Raw genomic sequence first — 20,061 nt, 5'->3', positions numbered from 1 at the left:
ATTAAAAAATGAGTTTCTAGATGTATTTCCAGAAATATTTAATAATCTACAATAAAGATAGATAAAATACATTCCTATTATATCATGATGCTATCTGCTTTTTATAATACGATATATCGACTGTTAGACTATATATCTTACTATATCATTAATTACTTTATTTACTTATTTATATATACAGCATGTTTTTTCCATTGTTTTTTCTCCTTACTATTCATGATTTGTGTTCAGCTAGTAATAAATTATAAACGGCTGAGCTACCATCGTGTATTGAACTTTTATCTCAAAAAATAAAAATCTAAACTAGCAGATTTTCTATCAGGCTGTGATTCTTACACATTCCTTTTCTCGTACAGTGTTTAATACATTTAAACACGTTACTTATATATTACCATTATGATTCTTTGTGATCGTGGCCATGTCTTTCTTACTTAATATATTCTATTCTATTATTTACACAAATGCACACTAAAAATTGTAAGAGGTTTTAACTATTGACCATAAACTGATTAGCTTGGTTTTGTGTAATTATAGTAATAATAATAATCTACAAAATAATTTATGCTTTACACACTCTAATAAAGGCATAGCGTGCAGGAAATAATACGAAGGTATTATACCCATTATGAAGGGAAAAATGTTCGCTTATATCGCCAAACGTACATTTTGTTAACCTTACGGTGTTTCGTTTTCAACAAATACAAAGTTATTCCATACTTTCATCGACGTAGATTATACAAAAAAGTGAAGCGCTCCGTGTTCTGATTTAGGACAGAAATAACATGTCCTTGATGTACTTAAATTTGATAATTCTATCTTTGACCAGAAATTCAGTGCATAAAATAGGAACGTGATTTGTAGCAGAATGAGTTTACGGTAAACAAAAAAAGAAGTAAAGGCAATACCGTAGTTGATGTTCCTTTATAACAACTTAATAATCATTCGAAATATTTAAGTCATAATATTTCTTGTCATTAATGATGATTCATTATCCACATAATTTCATGCATGATTTCAGTTTTGGTACTATGAAGTGGACTGTGCCGAATGCCATATTATTATTCGAAAAGAGTGAGTTCTTTCTGGTCCTGTTCTCAGCATAATATACATACTTTTTTTTTCTCTTAATATAAAATCTAATTTGTGGCTGAATTATGTGATACTAAACATGTTAACAGCAGTTTAATATTATTTTCATTTGCAATGACAGAATATCTGACGACAACGCTGCACAAAACAATTTTAATCGAGTTTACATCTATCTTGATGGAGCAATAAGTTGTTAGTTAATTAAATAAATCTATCTCTGTTAAGTTACAGATTAAGCTTACGTTATTAATGAGGAAATGCATTTTGTAACATTTACAAGTTTCCATTGCTCGGAATTATACCATCAAAAATTAATTATGAAGATCCATGAAAATAGATGTAAGATATATGCGTTATTATTGTAATTTACTCGTAAACTGAAAGTTGGTAGTGGGTACTCAAAATGCAAAAATTAATTAATTGTACACGTTTTGAAGCTATCGGAAAGGAAGGCATTTTTCTTACTGTAATTCACGGACCATCGACCAGAAACATTACACGCATTTACAGAAACACAATCATTTCTTAATATTTAACGACACGAGTAATTAATATACCCCGACAGAATTGCACAATAATAAACCGATCGAAATACGATACAATTGGGGCAAATAGAGACTCATCACTGTTGTCAGTTACTTCATTTTTTTCATCGTGCGACATAAGTTACCAAATATAAACTTAAAAATCTGTTTCACTGTTATCGACACTTTACACAAACTCGAGTATATAAAAATGTATTATGTACTATTCATATATTTTCATTCGTGAACTGTCCACCAACCTATACGTAAATAAGGGGCCTTTCAAAAAGACCTGATCACGTTAAAATTATCTGCGATTGGATAAGCATCGGAATAGATTTCTTTTTCTGTTTTTCTTTTTCTTTTACACGGCTACGGCCCACGAGTAACTTCAGCGCCATTAAGGAAGGGCTAATGAGACTTCATAGTCTAGCCACGTTTCCATTAGTGCGGAGCACGATTCGCGGTGCACAGTCAGTCAGAACAGCATAATGTAAGGTTATAGAAAAATTATAACCGGTTAACAACACACTCGAGGACGGTGGCGAGGAAGGAGCACTAGGAGTTGGCATTTGGCGGTGGAGGTCTTCTATCGTAATCGCGTCTGTAATCTTTGCTCGGCCGCCAATCACTGGGATAGCCGTCACCAGGATAAGTTCGTCCTCTATAATGACTTGGAGGCATATCCGAAGGTGGATAACCACCACCTCCGCCACCGCTGCTATAACCACCTGGACCTCCATATCCATAACTCGGTGGACCCGGCGGATATCTGTAATAGTCACTGCAAAACGATGAAACTTTTGTCACGTATAATCTAACTGATTATTAAAAACGAGAATTTAATTAGTACATTCCAAATAAAGTATATCACAATATTATTAAATAATCAAATATTCACCTTCTCTTGTCGTTTATGTGCATACCACGGTCTCGATCCCTTTCTCGATCCCTGTGATATCCACTAGACATTCGTCCGTAAGATTCAAACCTTTCACGTTTATGATCTCCAAACCTGCACCAATAGAATAAACAAAAATTATGAATATAATCAAAGAAAGATTATCAAGACATCACATAATGTGATACTTAAATATATTTCCATTTACCTGCCATCGCGAGGATCCCTTCCGTCTCTCGACATCCAATGATCATCTTCACGACTCCCACTATAATGACCAGTCATGTTATATCCACCACTATCCCTTCTAGTCCTCTCATCTTTACCCCCACTTAATCTATCCATTCCTCTATCACTGTGCGTTCTGTCTCTATCTCTATCCCTATCCCTTTCCCGTTTAATATCCTTATGCTTGGACTCCTTTGGCTCTTTTTGTCTTGGAGTCTCAACACTATTCGTAGTACTTGATGTGGAGTTTGGTGTTGACGTAACTGGAGTAATTGTTACTGAACCAGTCGTGACGGTAGTGGTACTACTACCAACCATAGAGGTAGACGTTGGATATTTTTTATTTGGATGACTGTTATTTATATTTTCATCCATATCTTCGATTCTACGTTTTATTGATCGAGAATCTTTACTGCTACCGTCTGTCGCGTGTTTTTCGATATGTTTATCATACTGCTTTTCATATTTCTGAAAAATTAAAATAATTGAAGAGTTAGTATTGTTGCATGCTTTTTAATGTGTATACCGGATGTTCCGTATATTATGACAGAGGCGAAAAATACCTTTGGATTTATGGGTTCTTCCTTTTTCTCAGGACTGGACGATGCACTGACGTTATGGTCACCTTTCCTCGTCGCATGTTTGTACAATTTATAAAGTTTCTTCGCATCAAATTCCGTGAACTTGGATACGAAGTACCATAGATTACTACGCCATTCTTTTATTTGCTCGGGATCCTTATACTCCGACAGGCATGTGTTGATCTGATTTCCAATTTGAACGAGACATTGGCGAGTATGAGCCACCTGATCTGCTTCACTTAATGACTGATCTGGTCTATCCAGGGCCTTTAAGGCTTTCTTCACAGGTCTCATTTTCTCCTTGCACTGCGAAAGATGATCACAATAAGATATGGTTTAAAGTATAAAGTAAAATCACGTTAGATAATAATAATAACCTCGTTGAATATCGAAGGATCTAAATCGCCCAAGACGTCCAGAGCTCTGGGTTCATTGTTAGCTGTAAAGTGCATCGGTCCAACTGGCTGCTTGTTCTTTTTATTTTTCTTACTCTCCTTCTTTTCTTTCTTTACTTTCTTCTCTTTCTTTTTTTCTTCGCAGGCAGCATCACTCTCTTCTTTAATTTCTCTTTTCAAAACGAACTCTTCTTCCTTTTTCACGAGCTGCTGCAATGTTACATTTACAAATTACATTTAAGATAAAGTTACATATTTGTTATATCACTGACGCGAGACTCGAAAACACAGTTGTCCCTCAATTGATCTGTTTTGTAAGTATTTTCAATGTTATTTTCACAATTTGGCAACTACAGGTCTATATGACTTGTCAAAATAGAAATGCGACATAAGTTATCTTGAAGCGCTGCCAAGATATGCATAGAGATGAAGTATATTCATAGTGCATCAAGGGAAGTATTGGATATCATGTAGAACATAATTTATAGGCCTCATTGTCTTTAACAATATTGTTTAAAAAAATGTTACAACGTACCTTGTCAACTTTTGGTTTCGATTTTTTACTTTCATCACCTGAGCTATCATTGTCTTCAATTATTTCTTTAGTGATCGCTGTTTTCACTTCTTTAGGTTTCCGAGGTTTCCTTGTTCGTGTCTAAAAACATTGTTAAAATAATATTATAATCAATTAACATAAATAAGGACTGACTTTCTTAATAACTTAAAATTCAAATCACATATACATATGTATATCTAGTGTCAATGATTTACATTATAAACTTACCAGTCCTAATTTCAGGTCCATCTGCTTCTTAAGAACCTTAAGAAGATACTCAGCACGTGCATTTAATTGTTTCACTTGCGGTTTACAATCATTGGGTAGAATTTTATCGCCAAGTTTCAGTGTGGCATCCATCTTAATGGCTTCCCAAGATCCCATTCCGTGTTGATAGATACCCCTTAACAATCTAGAGTCATCATCGGAATTCCAATCACAGTCAAAGTTGGCAGGTTTCAATCTGAAATCAATCAAATACATTTGCCTACATAAATAGGTATAAAAACTGCAATAAAAAATGATAAAAAAATTAAAGTAAAAGAGAAAAATCATGGAGGTATCGATAGATGTGAAACGTACTTCACATCAAGATGCCAGTTGGCTCGTTGTTCAGAGTCAGATGGTAATGCTTGATCTAGAGGTTCAAGTTCCTTTTCAGCAGCAGAGAGAGATTTTGCATTGACCATAACGCCACCAACTTTAAATGTAGGACCTCTTCCTCTTTTGCGACCTGGTCCCCTGCCCTCTTCTTCACCAGCCTTATTTTCCTTGGCAGTACTCTCGAACTCCGTTATGCAAGCCTCACATCTTGACCTGAGTTGTTCTCCAAGATAGCGCAACTCAGACATTGGCTTCTCTTGCAACTCAGCATCTGCTGCGATATCGTCTAAGCGCTTCAGTGGTGCTCCAAACTTTTTGTAACTCTTTACAAATCGTCTGATCTATTAAAAAAAAAAATTATACAATGACAGTTAGCATACAATTTAGTGTTGATAAATTATTTTAGTTATCTACGATGATTTTCTAAAGCTAGGACTTACTTCAACGTCAGTGAAACTCTTCATATTTTCACGAGGTGTCACTCTGGGTCTACCTCGTTTCTTCGGTCTATCATCATCACTGCCATCTACGTCACTACCAGACTCCTCAGCATCCTCGCTATCGTCGCCTAATGTCTTCTTCCGTTTCCTACCTCTTCCTTCAGTAAAAAATATCAAACAAATTCTTAGAGCATTGTCACATAATTTTCAAAGATACTTGAATAACCTTTGAATGTAATTATACCTTCGCCAGATTGATTAATTTGTTGCAATGTTTTCCGACTTCTTGGTGGAAGGTACAGATCCTCCATTTCCTTAGATTTCTCCTCCTCCTCAACTTTTATCCTGAAATTTTCAGGGATAATTTCCGCCTGAAGGAAATAACAAGAAAACGAGTAATAAGTAACAATCAGAAACAATTTTAACACGTGTTTAAACACATTTCACGTGGCGGGTGAAGACATATCGTTAAAACAAACAGAATCAAAAGAATATCTTTAACTATTGGTATGAATACATAACAATGAGCATATTGATGAAGAATACAGATTAGTACCCGAAAGACACTGTGGGTCTGCAGGTACTTAATCAATAATACTGAAATAAAAATTATTATAAAATTGCAAGATTTACTCACCCAATCTTTGCTTTCATCGTCGTTTTCATTGGGCTGAGCAACTGGCTCAGATTCTTCCTCGAAGGCAGCAAAACTGGCAACTTTAAACGCCGAAAGTAATTCATCTCCAACTGTCGCTGGTGCTTCGTCTCTCGTTTCCGCTCGTCTCAAAATTTCATCGATATCACACTATTTGAGTAACAATTCCATTAATATTCCCGGAGAAATAATATCGTGCACAATCTTCTTATTTTTTATATTAACCATCTCTTATTGAACTTACGGTAGGTTCCTCGTCTCCGTCTTCTTCATCCTTAAATAATTCTTCAGCGCCGAATTTTAAGATGGCGTTAAGATCTTCCTTGTTAAATGGAGTATTGTTGGTGGCGGCACTTTTTTTATCGAGCACAGTTCGCCCAGTGGTATCCATCCGTTGAATAACCAAATGGTCTAGTACCATTTTTTGCTTTGCACGTTCTACAATCTCTTCCTCCACTGAATTTTTTGTTACTAACCGATATATATTAACCTGTCACAGAAATTTAAAGACGAATCCTTAAGTATTTATAAATCCTGGGACAACGCTGTATAGCAGTTAAATACAATGCAATGTCTTTCTTAAAGTGTAATAATCATCCAAGTACCTGATTCTTTTGTCCAATACGATGCGCCCTAGCCTGAGCTTGCAAGTCATTCTGAGGATTCCAATCGGAGTCAAAGATAATAACTGTATCAGCTGTAGCCAAGTTAATACCAAGACCACCAGCACGTGTGGACAATAAGAAACAGAAATCTGGTGATCCATCAGCGTTGAAATGATCCAATGCCTGCTTTCTGAGTTCACCCTTTATGCTTCCGTCGAGTCTTTGGAATGGAAAGTGTCTCTTTTGTAGATACTCTCCAAGAATATCTAACATCCTGACCATTTGACTGAATATTAAAACCCTGTGACCTGTTTCCCGTAATCGTACCAGTAGTTTATCCAACAGTACAAGCTTTCCCGAGCCACGTATAAGTTGTTGCAAATAATCCTCGTTGCTCTCCCTTTTTTCATTTTCTGTAGGTTTCGTCAGGAAGGCATGATTGCAACACTTTTTCAATTCGATAACAATATTTAAGAATGTCGCAGTGGAACCTTTAACGCCCTTACGAAGAGCGTTATAATTCTTAGTCAAAATCCATTTGTAGTATTGCTTCTGAAGAGAAGTCATCTCAACACGTAATATTTGCTCAACTTTTGCAGGCAATGATTTCTCCACATCCTTCTTGACGCGACGTAAAATAAATGGTTCAAGTTGTTTGTGCAATTTGGAATAACCCTTTTGGGCAGCATTATCGTGCTCCTTCTCGAACTCCTCCCAGGAATTGAACTTATTTGGCATAATAAAGTGTAGCAGTGCCCATAACTCTTTCAAACTGTTTTGTAATGGCGTCCCAGTAATAAGTAACCTATGATTAGTATGAAATTCGGACAGTGCTTTGTACAAAAGAGAATCATCATTCTTTAATCGGTGAGCCTCGTCAACAAGCAGGGCTGCCCAGTTTAGAACTCCCAAGAATGCTTTATCCTTCAGTACTATTTCGTATGTAGTAAGGATGGCATTGAATTTTAATCTTTTTGAAGAATAACACCATTCATATTCTCGAATCTGTAATTAAAATTAATTTTGCTAGTCAAAATTTACATGTAGAAACTATGTTTTTCTATGTATACTTTATTGGCTGTACAACTTACAATATTCCGCGACGTAACGTCCCCTAAATAGGTGACAAAATTCAAGTCGGGTGCCCATTGGGCCATTTCTCGTTGCCAAGAAGTCATTGTTGACAACGGAACAACTAGTAAAAATGGTCCATAAAGTTGTTGTGTGTGAAATAGATAATATAGGAAGCATATCGTCTGTATCGTTTTACCCAAACCCATTTCATCAGCCAAGATAACACTGAAAGCAAAATAATTGTATTATCAGATAGATAACATATAAATCAGAATTTTGATAAACACTCAAAATGATAAGGATAGGACAATTGCTTTTATTTACCTGTTCTCTTTACACCAAGAATGAATTAACCAATTGAGTCCATCCATCTGGTAATCCCTGAGAATTAACTCTTTTCCTTTTCCCATATATTCAGGTTGTCCTTTTAACTGGTGAAACTTTGGCCTATATTTCAAAGCTTTACAGTGCTTGCTCGGTGTCCTTTTTGAATCTTCCCTATCACGAAATTCTTTTATCTTCTCTGGCCACTTTTTTATTATTAACGCTCCATCTTCCCACGTGGCGTCTGCATACGGCAGACTTTCCCATTTACAATAGTAATCGGGATGCTCTGAGTCAGGTTTATTGTACTCGGCTGCAGAAGTATTTTCATTATGTGTATTACTTAAATTGAATTTGATCACAAGGATTAATCATAAGAAAAAGTTTATCGATACTTGCCTATAATCCTTTCGACGTTATTATAGCTCTTTAAGAGGTCCTGTTGTAATTCTAGTTGACATTCAAAATAATCTATATCTTCGGGGCCTGCGTAATCCCTCCATTGTTTTATCTCCCTCTCGCGTTTAACGAAGTTCTCCAGCTTTTTTATCCCCTTAACCTGAATAAATTATGAAATAATAAATGAAGAATTACATAATTAGGCTTAAATAAAGCTAGACTAGGACGAGAATTAATTATATTAAAAATGACAAAAGTACCTTCTGAGCCTTCAAGGATTCCTCCGATTCCCACGTATTGTGTATGTGTGACCATCCTTTCCATTTGATCAGGTACTGCATTTCCGCTTCGTCGTCATCCAAATTTTTTGGATTTGGATCTCCATTCTCTTCAACAGCATAAACAGTCGTCACGTTTCCGGTAACTGTTAATGCCAATGGGCGTGACCAATAATTTTAGCAAATTTCAATTACTCTCATTCACGAGATGCTACATGTTAATATTCCAGTGGCATGGTTATAAAATTTTGAATTTTCATAAGCATTTTCCTTGATCTTCAAAATCCAGTAATACTAATATGAATAATTAAACCAACCTCCTTTCTTGCCTCTCCTCTGAGCCAAAATCCTTTCGATGGTTTCAGCATTATCAGGTTCTGCCGGTGTAGCTGTAGCTTCATCAACTTCAACAATGTCTTCGCTGTCAGTTCCCTCTTCGCTATGTTCTTTATAACTGACAGCTGTCCCTGTCCTTCTTGATACTTGTCTAAAAATATAAATTGATATTCCTCTTAGAGATCTCATTATGAATACAATAAACTAAAATAAATCACCACAGCCAGATTGCTACCTTCTGTTGTCATCACTGTCGAAAGATGAATTTTCTGATGACTCTGAGATGCGTTTATTACGAGATCGTGCATTTTCCTTTGCCTTCTGTGCTGCACGCCGATTTATCGGTTTACTAGGAGGTGGCCGTTTCTTCTCAGCATCATCCGATTCCGAATCTGAGCTATCTGAATTCCATGTATTATGCGAGCTACAAAAATAAAAAAGAATATTTTTATGATTATTGCCCTAGAGTTTCTGTTACACTGTACTTGGTGCTAACAACGAAAATCTGACATAAATGAAATGACTGATTAAAAATCATCTCTTAATTAAAAAAGATCTATCGTACATAAAACAATGACACAAATAAAGTATAAACTACGCTGTAAAAACAGAGCAATAAATAACCAACGTGACCATAGATTGCGACGGATAATTCCATATTTAATTGATGCAAAACAATGTATAATAATAAGCAAAATTATTGCATCGCACTGCAATGTAGTTATCTTTTTTGTTCCGGTCGATAGGAACGTCGCTAAGATAAGAGTGATATGAAACACATTACGTTAATGTAAACCATGAAATTCGATCGCGTCTCTCGATGATGCGGAGTAATCAATAAAATGATATACAGCAAAACTTCTACACTTTCATAAAACAAATAGTCAAGTAAAATATACGTCATAATAGAACGCAAAAAAAACTTATAAATATTTTTCTTTGACAATACAGCAACCTAAGGACTAATTATGATCGTAGAAAAATTTCATTTTTACATAATGATAATCTCCGATAGAGTTTTTGGCATGTCAATACATTACACTCTAATATGTGATTAGCATAGGATAATCAATAATGTAAATAAGTATATATTGATATGTTAATTGCATATCATGCTTGAGGGCAAAAGCTAGCATCATGCCAAGTATACTAATTTGCCTAGTTCGATGAATAAAATTTTAAATTATACTCAGAAAACTCAGCATTAATTAAGTATGCTCTGACAATTATTAAAGCAATGTAAATTCTTTCCCAATAGCCGTGTATGTTGCATCATCAATATCAACGTCCAATAAATCGATTACAAAAACATACGTATAAAAAAAAGAAGCAATGTTCAGTCATATAATGGGAGGCCACAAAAATTGTTGATTACTCCACAAATATCAATATAGGTCTAAATTACGACTTCAATCAATACGGTAGTAGCCTACGATGATAAATCAATATTTGGTATAATATGAAATTATTGAATTTTGTTCCTTTTCCGTAAATAAAAATCGATAAGCGACAAGATCATCGTCACTAATCACATATGAACATATATATTCTTCATCTTCTGGCAGATCCACAGAATTGAAATAACGTAATCAATATATTTATTGAGATGATCAGAATTTATTTTTTTCAATCACTTACCTCTTTTTCTTAAGTTTCTTGCGACCTTCGCTATCGCTCTCACGTTGCGTCGTGAGCCTTTCTGGCTCCTTCCGAGAACGTACGGACCTCCTGATGCCATATATGTCAGGATTTTCGTCCCATTCACGACTAGAGTCGCTTTTATGCCTAAGTTTAGCTTCTGTGCTGTGATGCGAGCTTTTGCTCTGAAAGCTATCACTTTGTGCAGGTGCATCTGACTTCTCTGACTTTTCCGAATCAGAACCCGACGCCGAGCCGGAACCACTCGAGGAGCTAGAGTCGCTGCATAGCAGCGAGGTAATTTTTCATTGTACGATTTTTCTTTCATTATTGATATATAAAGTACCTTGAAATATATTAAATGTTTTGTTTGTATCAAATATACATTCAATTTATCAAACTATTCACTGTATCCATGGCTGAACATGTCCAGAACATGTAACGAACAACTCAATTGATATTTGACATATGTATGTATATAAGACAAGCAATTGGTGTATCCGGAATTCTTGGAAAGAATTATGCCATGAGCCTAATTATTTTTTACATTCTTATTGCTGATTAATACAAAATTGTTGTATTCCCCAAAAATACACGAAAACATTAATCATTGTCAATTGTTCTGCCCTCTATATATATTTCAGTGTACTTATAAGGCGATTACTTTTTTTTCTTTCACTGGTCGTTCTAACTTATGTACTTTGTAAACTAGATATTGCCGCTCATCGTGAAAGACCGTTTTAAGTATTTTCGCAAAATTGAGCACTTGGTAAAACGTATTAAAACAAAGAATAAGACTGACTAGAAAATGTCCTCACAGGGATACGAAAGAAACACAGTTAGCGAAAGAAAAGAAAAATTGAGTGAGGCAATATTAGTGCTTTTATTAAGCTGTGGCAGTACACAAATAGCCGAGGTGATTTGATGTCACAATACTAAATACTCGAGAGCATACCCTTAAATACCAGAAGGCCATAATATACGGCCAATAAAGATAAACCCATGCAGAACTGTATAAAGAAATTCTATGGATGATATTATGATAATCAGATATGCTGATAAATATTTCGTTGGATATTATGCAATAATCTCTACTACGTCATCTATATATATCACATTAGTCAATTCTACTACTTTTAAACAACCGCGCATGTTTGAATGAGGATTAAAAATATCGATACGATAAATGAAATAGTCTTAATAACAATGTAGTTGCGGGTCAATGATTTTTTTTTGTTTATCTAATACTAGCAACATGAAAATTAATATGATGAAATGTGTATCAAATTACAAAAACTACGTCGTAATATCGAGATACAGTGAATCTGGTTGTAGACAATGCTTAGATCACCATGATGACATTCTAGCAGCCCACAGTGCATTTATCTAATGGCAATCTACATTAAACTCTGAAAGCTAAGCGTTATTATTTTAAATACTTTGAAGGGTCGTAAAGGCATTCTGGTATCGAGGGAAGCCCGAACAATGTGTCGATACGCACCTGTCCGATCCAGAACCGGAGCCAGAATTACTCCCAGAGGAAGAGCTATCGCTCTTACTCTCATTGTCAGAATCGGATCCAGATTCTTTAGCAGACTCCGAGTCTAATGTCTTCTGTAAGATAATTTAAACAGGTGGGATAAGGTATCATCCTAAACGAGTGTAGCCAGTGTTGTTTGGAATACATGATTATCATTGACTGAGTATCAGTCGCGATACTTATTTTGAAGATGCCCTTGTCAGGCCACGTCTCATGCAAAAGAGAACAAAAGTGTTTTTCGTATGATCTTAAAATACAATGTTATTAGCTTATACTATACGAGTATTTGCCTAATACGTCATATACGTCCTTAATCATGAATTGAAAATTTCTTAACAATATTCAGCCACGAAACAAGATGACGCCATGTTGCGAAGAAATCTGTGCTACCAGTGATTTCTGATAAATGAATTATAGTATAATTATGCCAATATGCTGACATTTAAAAAAAATGCTTATCCTTTCTAAAGTCTTCCACGGTACGATTCTGTCCTGACTTTTCGAATTCAGGGCAACATTGCCATCTACTCTGCGGACGGTTATTCTTATTCCTCCATTTCGTGAACCAGGTCCACCATCTTGTGCGATGCAGCCGATGATGAAGCATGTAGATTTAAGCGAAATTTGTTATACTGGTGGAAGATTGAATATCCAAATACGTTTACATCGCAACGAGGTGTATGCGATTTCTCAACAGTTTCTCATCGCCGAAAATTTCCTTCTTCTGAAGAATTTAACGCATATTTACAGAGCTCATAGCCAGAGGCAGAAACAAAATGTATAGTATGTTTCTGCAGCATTAATAATGGACTTATTTATTTAAAAATATGATAGGTATTATAGGGAATAAGAGATATAACTTTGCTGTAAAAATATTATGTATATATTTATTATAAAGTTCAACAGGTACACTGACAGTCGTTCCACGTCTGATATATTACAAAAATTACAACATTAGACTTAAAAGTACAATGCACCCATATAAGCTGTATTGTACTGTTACGAAAAGTTTGAAATTTGCTTTATGTCTTAACTGAATATTCAAAAAGACATGAACCAATGTGCTTTTGTCTTATTTCCTTCACAGTGTGGTATATTAGAAGCTGTATAAAAATGATGCTCCTTAAAACTCTTCAAGCTCCTTTCATTAAGCATCCTCAAATTATCTTTTGTGGACAAATAAAAAATAATGTGCTTAGTTCTAAATAGTTAAAGGAATAATAGGCGCATGAAATGTAACTGTATGAAATAATAAAAGAATCATGAATATTTGGTAGTTAAAGAATATATAGTTTTGTGTTTCTTGAATGGATTTCCATCGTTCAACATTTGCAATATTTTCTTTTGATGTATGTGATTCGAGACAGTAAAATTTGTATAATGTATTAAGCTCAAATGCAGATGACTTCAACAGTTACAATCAAATGAACCAAGGATTAACAATGTTTTGCTATGACCTATGAAAAAGGATAATGAATGATAATATTAGTTTAATCCTTCACTGAATGATACAAGATGACTGTATCAGTAGCATGTAATACCACATTAAAATTCGCTATGAAAACTATATGACAGATATAAATGTCATACCTTTAAAGAAGAAATAATATTTATCAAATATAAGATGGTTTGTTGTACTCTCTAGAATGCTAATGAAATATGTATAATGTAATGAAATGCAAGATAACTCAAAATATAATCACACTTCTTTTTATGACCTTGCAGCAGAACGTAACATATACAAGATTTCATGAATTCCTTTAACCCCCATAGCTTTACATTTTGTTAAAGCACTTTTGCTTACACAAATGTAAATACAATACAGGTTAAATGACTTGTATGATTCTGAACGTAGAAGAGGTTTTAATGTTAACAAGGATTCTGAGATGAATAGCATCATTGTACCACCATAAATTTTACAGATTTATAGAAAAGTTTCATTGCAGCCCCATGAACTATTATATGACAAACCACACAATTCCATCACTTTTATAATTCATCCAAAGGTGAATATGAAATGCTGAAGATTCTATAAATATTAGGTAGACAGGAAAGGTAATTTTATTTAAAAAATTATGGAAATATACCACAGAAAAGGAAGTATGCATCTTCTATGAAAATATTTCAAGATTTCCAAGCATATCCCAATTACAAGATTGAAAAAGCACTTTGTTTGTTATGTAGAGTCATGTAGTGGAACCTTATAGGTTATAAAGAGAGTATGCACCCCTAAACTTTAAGCTCAAATTGCAAAAATGGGTCCATCTCAAATTTTTGAATAACCATGACCCAAGGATAGAAGAGATCATGAGGAATCATTTTATGGGAAAATTGGGATGGAACAAGGACATTTTCAGTGAAAAACATCAATATGAATGAATGTAAACAAAGTTATAGGTTATTATGAGGCTGAAATCTCTGCAAAGTTGTAGAAAATCGAGGACTTTAACGGACAAGTTCCTGGGCTCTACAGGACCAGGAGGCCCCACCCTAAACACGGAAACTCTTTAAACGCATTCAAAATAATTATTTCACTAATTATGAGGTTTTCTTTCGTCGTGGATCACAGAAACGCATGTGGCAACGCAAATATTCCCTGTTCCAAACAACACCACGGCTACAATCGCAAATCGTCATCGTAAATAAATCTCTAACCTCATCTCGGCAACGTAAATAAACAATTATTGTTTAAAAAGAATACGAGGGAAGTTCATAAAATTCAATAATTTTCGAACCCTTCCACTCACCTGCATCATTCCTGTCTACGCGTCGTTCCGATCTCCGAATTTCGCACAAACCCCGCACTAGAGCATGCAGTTTCAATAATAAAAGAACTAGCCGCGCACGTGTTCGTAATATTAAACAACCATTGATATACAGAGTCGCGACATTGTGCAAAATTATCGAATTTTCACGTACTATATGGTCATGGGCCCGAGCTTGGCCGCCATTTTGTGAACTCGTCTCGTTCGTTCGCCCTCCCCGACCCAACCCCTCACAGCCCCGCCGCATCCCTCACCTATCCCCACCTTCCTCACAAACGCCGCCGCCATCGCCTTCGTCGCTAGCATCGGCAAGGTCCCGTCATGCAACGCGTGCGCCACCTTTACGTCTTCACCACATAGCCAGTAATATCCTCTACCGCTGCTACTATTGGCTACTATTGGCCATTACGTCTATAGCGAACTCTCGAGTTAACCAACGCGCATGTTACATACCCTCCTCTGTATCTCACGCTGCTAAATTACTATAAGTCAAATCGCGCACTACACAAAACTTTCACCCGAAAATAATCGTCACATTACGTATGAGCTACCCTGTCTACAAATGTTCACTTTTATATTCTGTTGTAATGTTATATCGCGACTATTATCAAATTATTTGCGATTATTCTACTTTAAAACGTCACCGAGAAAAGAAGACTGCCATTTTGATTAATCCAGGAAATTCTACCCAGAATGCGTTGAGCGAACATTTCGATATACCGTTACATGCGCAATTAGCGAAAACCATGGTTACGCGAATATATTTCATGACGTACATTCCGAGAAAGATTGATTTTTCATTTTTTTTTTCTTTTGGTACAGTTGAATATTGAATGACCGCGATAAATTGTAGACTACATATGAATTATTCATATAATAAAGCTGTTTTAGGAATTTCCGTTTTTGATCAACTCCGAAAAAAAATTAAGATTTTATAAATGCTGCGAACTTCACTATTAGTATCGTACATTTCAATTTCTCCAGATTCACTTGACTGTTTATATAGTTCAATGCCAAACATTTGAATGAAAAACCATTGTTCAGTAATTCGATAATAAGAAATTGATTCATGCGTAACAATGAGCACTTAAATTATTACCAACAAAAAGTTAAAGCAGAGCCCAGGATATTGTCCATTTCTATGTCACACGTTCTAAATACTTATCGTATTTCTATTTATAATTAATGAAATGCGTCAATTGATGTATGGTTATGTAAAGTGTTAATGACGTCATGCACAGTATAAAAGCGCCTCTCGAAGGCGATATCAGTAACTAAAAAAGGACACAGTTTTCTGTTAGACAAGGCAAGGATTCTAAACTGTATTTTCACAGTAGTTTTCAGCAAAACGAGTGCCGCGAGCGTAATAAATTTACGTACAATGAGGCAAAATGATTTACCCGCTTGAATGAGAAGCACCACGACTTTTTGTAAGCGAATGATCTTATGTATAATGATCAGAATGAAAGACGAAAAATATTACCTAAAGATTCGTGGCACGTCTCCCCGGAAAAGGAGGAGAACCTCGAGAATTCGATAGTCGACCACTCGCGATTTCCGGTTGCGCATGAACGTTTTTGATACTTGAGAAATCGAGATTTCATAGTCAGCGCGTTTGAATTTAATTGAAACGTTAGTGTGTGAAATGAATTTCTTTGTCGCAAATTTTGTTATCTTACCTTAATTGTAATAGTTTGGTGTTATAAATTAGTTTACGGTTAACACTCGGATGGGGTTATATTTTATTGTGTTTATTTTTATTTGTTTACTAATGCTGTTGTATTCAAATATTAATTTCTTGGAAAACATTATAGTATTCTATGAAGATTAGATGACAAATAGTGGTAACAAATGAAGGTACTGTAATATTTATTCCAATAGAGATAACAAAATTTTCTACAGGTAGATGCAATGATGTAACTCGGTAAAAGTCGTTGAAGAAATAATATGATATATTTAATGTTTTGTATGATATTACATATCTTAATAGTGTCTTAACATAATTTATACATATAGAGTAAACATATAATGATATACTGTATTGAATGAACGAGTGTAGCAAATTGATAGTGAAATATTGACAAACAATATGGACTTATTTTATAAATTATATATACATTAATATTATTATCACTGAACACATTGACTAAAAATATTTGTTTGGCTTATAGCTGCTATTATTTTATATGGTATCAATAAGATGGAAAAAATTAAACTAGATATGACACTATCGATCCAGAATCTGAAGTTTCTAAACTTTGCAAGTTGTGAATATGTTTCTAGTGATGAATATTTGATAATATACTATAGCATTCAATTATCAAATTGATTCACTTTTGATCAAGCAAAGTGTCCAATTCTTTCTAATTCATACAGCTGGCAGGTAAAAATTGTTTCATATTTTTTTTAGTACCAATAGCTTTATTTTCGACAGTTCTGTAACGAGTAGTAATCTATAGAATATTTATATGGTTGCATGAATGTACTTAAGTAAAATGAAACAGAGAAGAATGAAATAGAAATTATTCAGGATCTGATGTTTCATCTTTCTCGTTGGCTTCTTCATCTTCTTGTTCCTTAGCCTTGGCATCAGGTACCCAAAGGCCACTATCAATGCACCGTTTCATATGATACCTCGCTTCGCTCTCTGGCATTGCAGCTATGGTTTTTTGTAGCAAAGGAATGTCTTGGGCCTCAAAGCATTTTTGTAAAGGCTGTAACAGAAATATGTGATGTATACATTTTTAATATGGATTAAAAAAGCAATGTACAGTTTTGAAAACTCCTCCTACTGGTTGCACTAGACATATTTGTCTTTTATATATTTTTACAATTTAATTGTAGAATTATATTGAATGATATATTACCTCAGGAAGTGTTTCAAATACTTCGGCTGGGTCAAGACCTCCTGGTCCTAGGCGAGCCTTTCTTTCCTCTTCTTCAGCTTCCTTAAGAGCTTCAGCTATCTTTTCAGCAGCTCTCTTGCCAATTCTTTCTTTAAATGCCCTCAATTCATCATCAAAGGACTTCTTATATTCCACTTCTGCAATTTGAATGCGACTAAAGAAAGAGCCAACACATGCTCGAGGATCAACATCTAATTGTTTTGATAACTCCAAGATATATTGCATGCATATACATTGATGTGCAACGTGTTCCATTAAATCGTGTTTCTGAAATATAATTTGCAAATACATAATTCAGTATTAATGTTGTTCAAATTTGACAAAAATACCCAGATGATTATTCTCTCACCTCTTCCATTTCTAAATTGATACACCAGATAACTAAGTAATTAGCTGTATTTTCACATACTAATTGAGGATTATCCTGGAGAAACTTTTTACTGGCGTCATATTTTTGGAGCATACCAAATTCCTTCAATTTTTTCTCATTTTCTTTTACAAATTGTTTCATTCTTTTCTCCTTCTCTTCATCCGATAAACTAGATTCATCATCTTTGCGCACTGGTTTTGTATTTATTACAGTTTTTGTGAAACCATCTTGACCAATTGTATCCACATTCCATGGGGTCAATTTTTCTTTCTTTTTAATTTCATCCTCTATTTTTTGTATCTTCTCTTGTTCCTTTTCAAGATCTTGTAAAGCTTTCTTTATAGCAGATAAATCAGCAGAATCTTTTTGTTCAGTTTCAAGTTTTGCTAATTTTTCCTTTGTATCCTTCAGCTTCCTTTGTGTTCTAAAATGATGAAAAGTAATTCCATATAATAATGAAAAAATCTTATTAGAACATGGAACAATTACTTGTAATGATAAATATCTATGCCTTAGGAGTATAAATCTTTTTTGCTTTTTAGAAAACTAAAAGGAGTATCTTTCAAATATATTTAGCAAAACATTTTGTTTCAAATATACCACATAGTTCTTTGAACTTACTCCAATTTTTTTCTTTCGTGTTCTTCTTGCTCCTTTTTTCTTTCCTCCATTCTTTCAACGCGTGCTTGATGTCGCCAGCGAAACAATGATGGGGTATCAATGTTTGGATGAGTATCATCTTCATCATCTGAGATCTAATTATTTAAAGTGATTAAAGTATGAATTAGATTTCATTACCCATCCTAAAACTGAACTCTATACTCAAATTTGAAATTGATTATATATTAATGATTTAGAATAAACTGTTTATTCAAAAAATAGTTACACGCCAGCAGCATCCTTTACAATACAATTGATGAATACAATTTTATAGAACTATATTCAATCAGAACATTGCTCCGATACAAAGAAGCAATATGAACTACATGAATAATGTACATTAAATTAGTCACAAAAAACATTGACAGAACTATAAACTGTATACTAATCTAGAACTATATTATAAATATATTTCTAGAATGATTTTAAAATATAAAAAAGAAAATTTTTTTAAGTTTCTATGATGTTTCTAGAACATTCTATAAACATTCTGGACCAAAAATCTTTACTTTCTTACTTCTATGTCCTTCCACTTGCTGTAATCGACCATCGTTCTAGGAGAACAAGCACTTTTTCAAATGTTTTATTACTCTTTATCCAGAAAAAATTTTAAAATGTCACAAGAAAGAATATACAAAAATTTTATTCGGTTTCTGCTATTATCACGTATAAGCTCACTAAAGTTTGATCACCACACTCCGCGTATTTACGTGCACCTCAAGCTTCTTTACATACAACATAAAGGCGTGTTCACAATGCTGCCTAAAATGCAGTCATAAGACGCGTTTTTATGTAAATTTATTTTTAAAAAATATAAGTACAAACTAATACGTTGTTTAATTCTTGCCTTTTGAATCACAATGGGTAATCAACATTTTTTTCGAATATTTTTTTCTTCTAAATATAGTTCGCCCAGGACCCACGGCACACCATTCTAAGAAAAAGGCATTCACCCACAAAGCATTTCATTCCTGCAGCCACGTATTCCTACGCATGGATCCCTGTAAGAAGGCGCTGGAACAACCATATGAACGGCCTTTTGCAGTGGTGGATAGAATTTCCGATTCCGTCTTCGTCATACTAGTCAATGGAAAGAAAGAAACGGTATCAACAGAAAGACTGAAACCAGCATTCCTGGAAAACATACCGGCAAACGAGGACACGCCAAGGAACGACCTACAACAAACAGCAACA

At 34.6% G+C, this 20,061-nt stretch overlaps 2 protein-coding genes across 8 annotated transcripts; both read right to left on the bottom strand.

Annotated features, from left to right (window-relative positions):
* Positions 1-21: 21 nt before the first annotated feature.
* Positions 22-16,660, bottom strand: LOC107269827 (chromodomain-helicase-DNA-binding protein 1). Of its 7 annotated transcripts, none has more exons than XM_025087098.1 (22): positions 14,914-16,483; positions 12,128-12,240; positions 10,627-10,908; positions 9,224-9,412; positions 8,970-9,139; positions 8,635-8,798; positions 8,375-8,534; positions 7,976-8,288; positions 7,669-7,876; positions 6,578-7,582; positions 6,217-6,462; positions 5,955-6,122; positions 5,562-5,688; positions 5,318-5,478; positions 4,857-5,218; positions 4,503-4,737; positions 4,254-4,373; positions 3,701-3,928; positions 3,306-3,629; positions 2,723-3,210; positions 2,515-2,628; positions 22-2,385 (listed from the first exon to the last, which is right to left on the bottom strand). In XM_025087098.1, exons 1-22 carry the CDS (start codon positions 14,920-14,922, stop codon positions 2,172-2,174), a joined length of 5,400 nt encoding a protein of 1,799 aa, XP_024942866.1. In that variant the 5' UTR covers positions 14,923-16,483; the 3' UTR covers positions 22-2,171. The 7 variants fall into 7 exon arrangements, with proteins under 7 accessions (XP_024942866.1, XP_024942868.1, XP_015599588.1 ...); XM_025087100.1 differs by having other exon boundaries at positions 22-2,397; positions 8,635-8,762; XM_015744102.2 differs by having other exon boundaries at positions 22-2,397; positions 14,914-16,482.
* A 671-nt stretch (positions 16,661-17,331) lies between these two features.
* On the bottom strand, positions 17,332-19,721 carry LOC107269831 (hsp90 co-chaperone Cdc37). Its single transcript, XM_015744114.2, has 5 exons — positions 19,385-19,721; positions 18,829-18,962; positions 18,187-18,631; positions 17,799-18,104; positions 17,332-17,645 (listed from the first exon to the last, which is right to left on the bottom strand). Exons 1-5 carry the CDS (start codon positions 19,415-19,417, stop codon positions 17,454-17,456), a joined length of 1,110 nt encoding a protein of 369 aa, XP_015599600.1. The 5' UTR covers positions 19,418-19,721; the 3' UTR covers positions 17,332-17,453.
* Positions 19,722-20,061: the final 340 nt, after the last annotated feature.

Source organism: Cephus cinctus, unplaced genomic scaffold (genome assembly GCF_000341935.2).
Source record: "Cephus cinctus unplaced genomic scaffold, Ccin1 Ccin1_scaffold0690, whole genome shotgun sequence".
Lineage (NCBI taxonomy): Eukaryota > Metazoa > Arthropoda > Insecta > Hymenoptera > Cephidae > Cephus > Cephus cinctus.
The sequence above is the reverse complement of the archived record's forward strand: the minus strand, read 5'-3'. Positions and strand labels throughout refer to the sequence as shown.

Excerpts from the sequence above, each read along its gene's own strand:
- LOC107269827 (XM_015744102.2), bottom strand. Across the intron at positions 8,289-8,374 it reads TAACGTCGAAAGGATTATAG|CCGAGTACAATAAACCTGAC; the intron begins GCAAGTATCGAT and ends ATACTTCTGCAG. Across the intron at positions 7,877-7,975 it reads TCTTGGTGTAAAGAGAACAG|TGTTATCTTGGCTGATGAAA; the intron begins GTAAATAAAAGC and ends TTTTGCTTTCAG.
- LOC107269831 (XM_015744114.2), bottom strand. The coding sequence starts at position 19,417 with ATGGTCGATTACAGCAAGTGGAAGGACATAGAA. Across the intron at positions 18,963-19,384 it reads GCAAGTGGAAGGACATAGAA|ATCTCAGATGATGAAGATGA; the intron begins GTAAGAAAGTAA and ends TTAAATAATTAG. Across the intron at positions 18,105-18,186 it reads TCAATTTAGAAATGGAAGAG|AAACACGATTTAATGGAACA; the intron begins GTGAGAGAATAA and ends ATTATATTTCAG.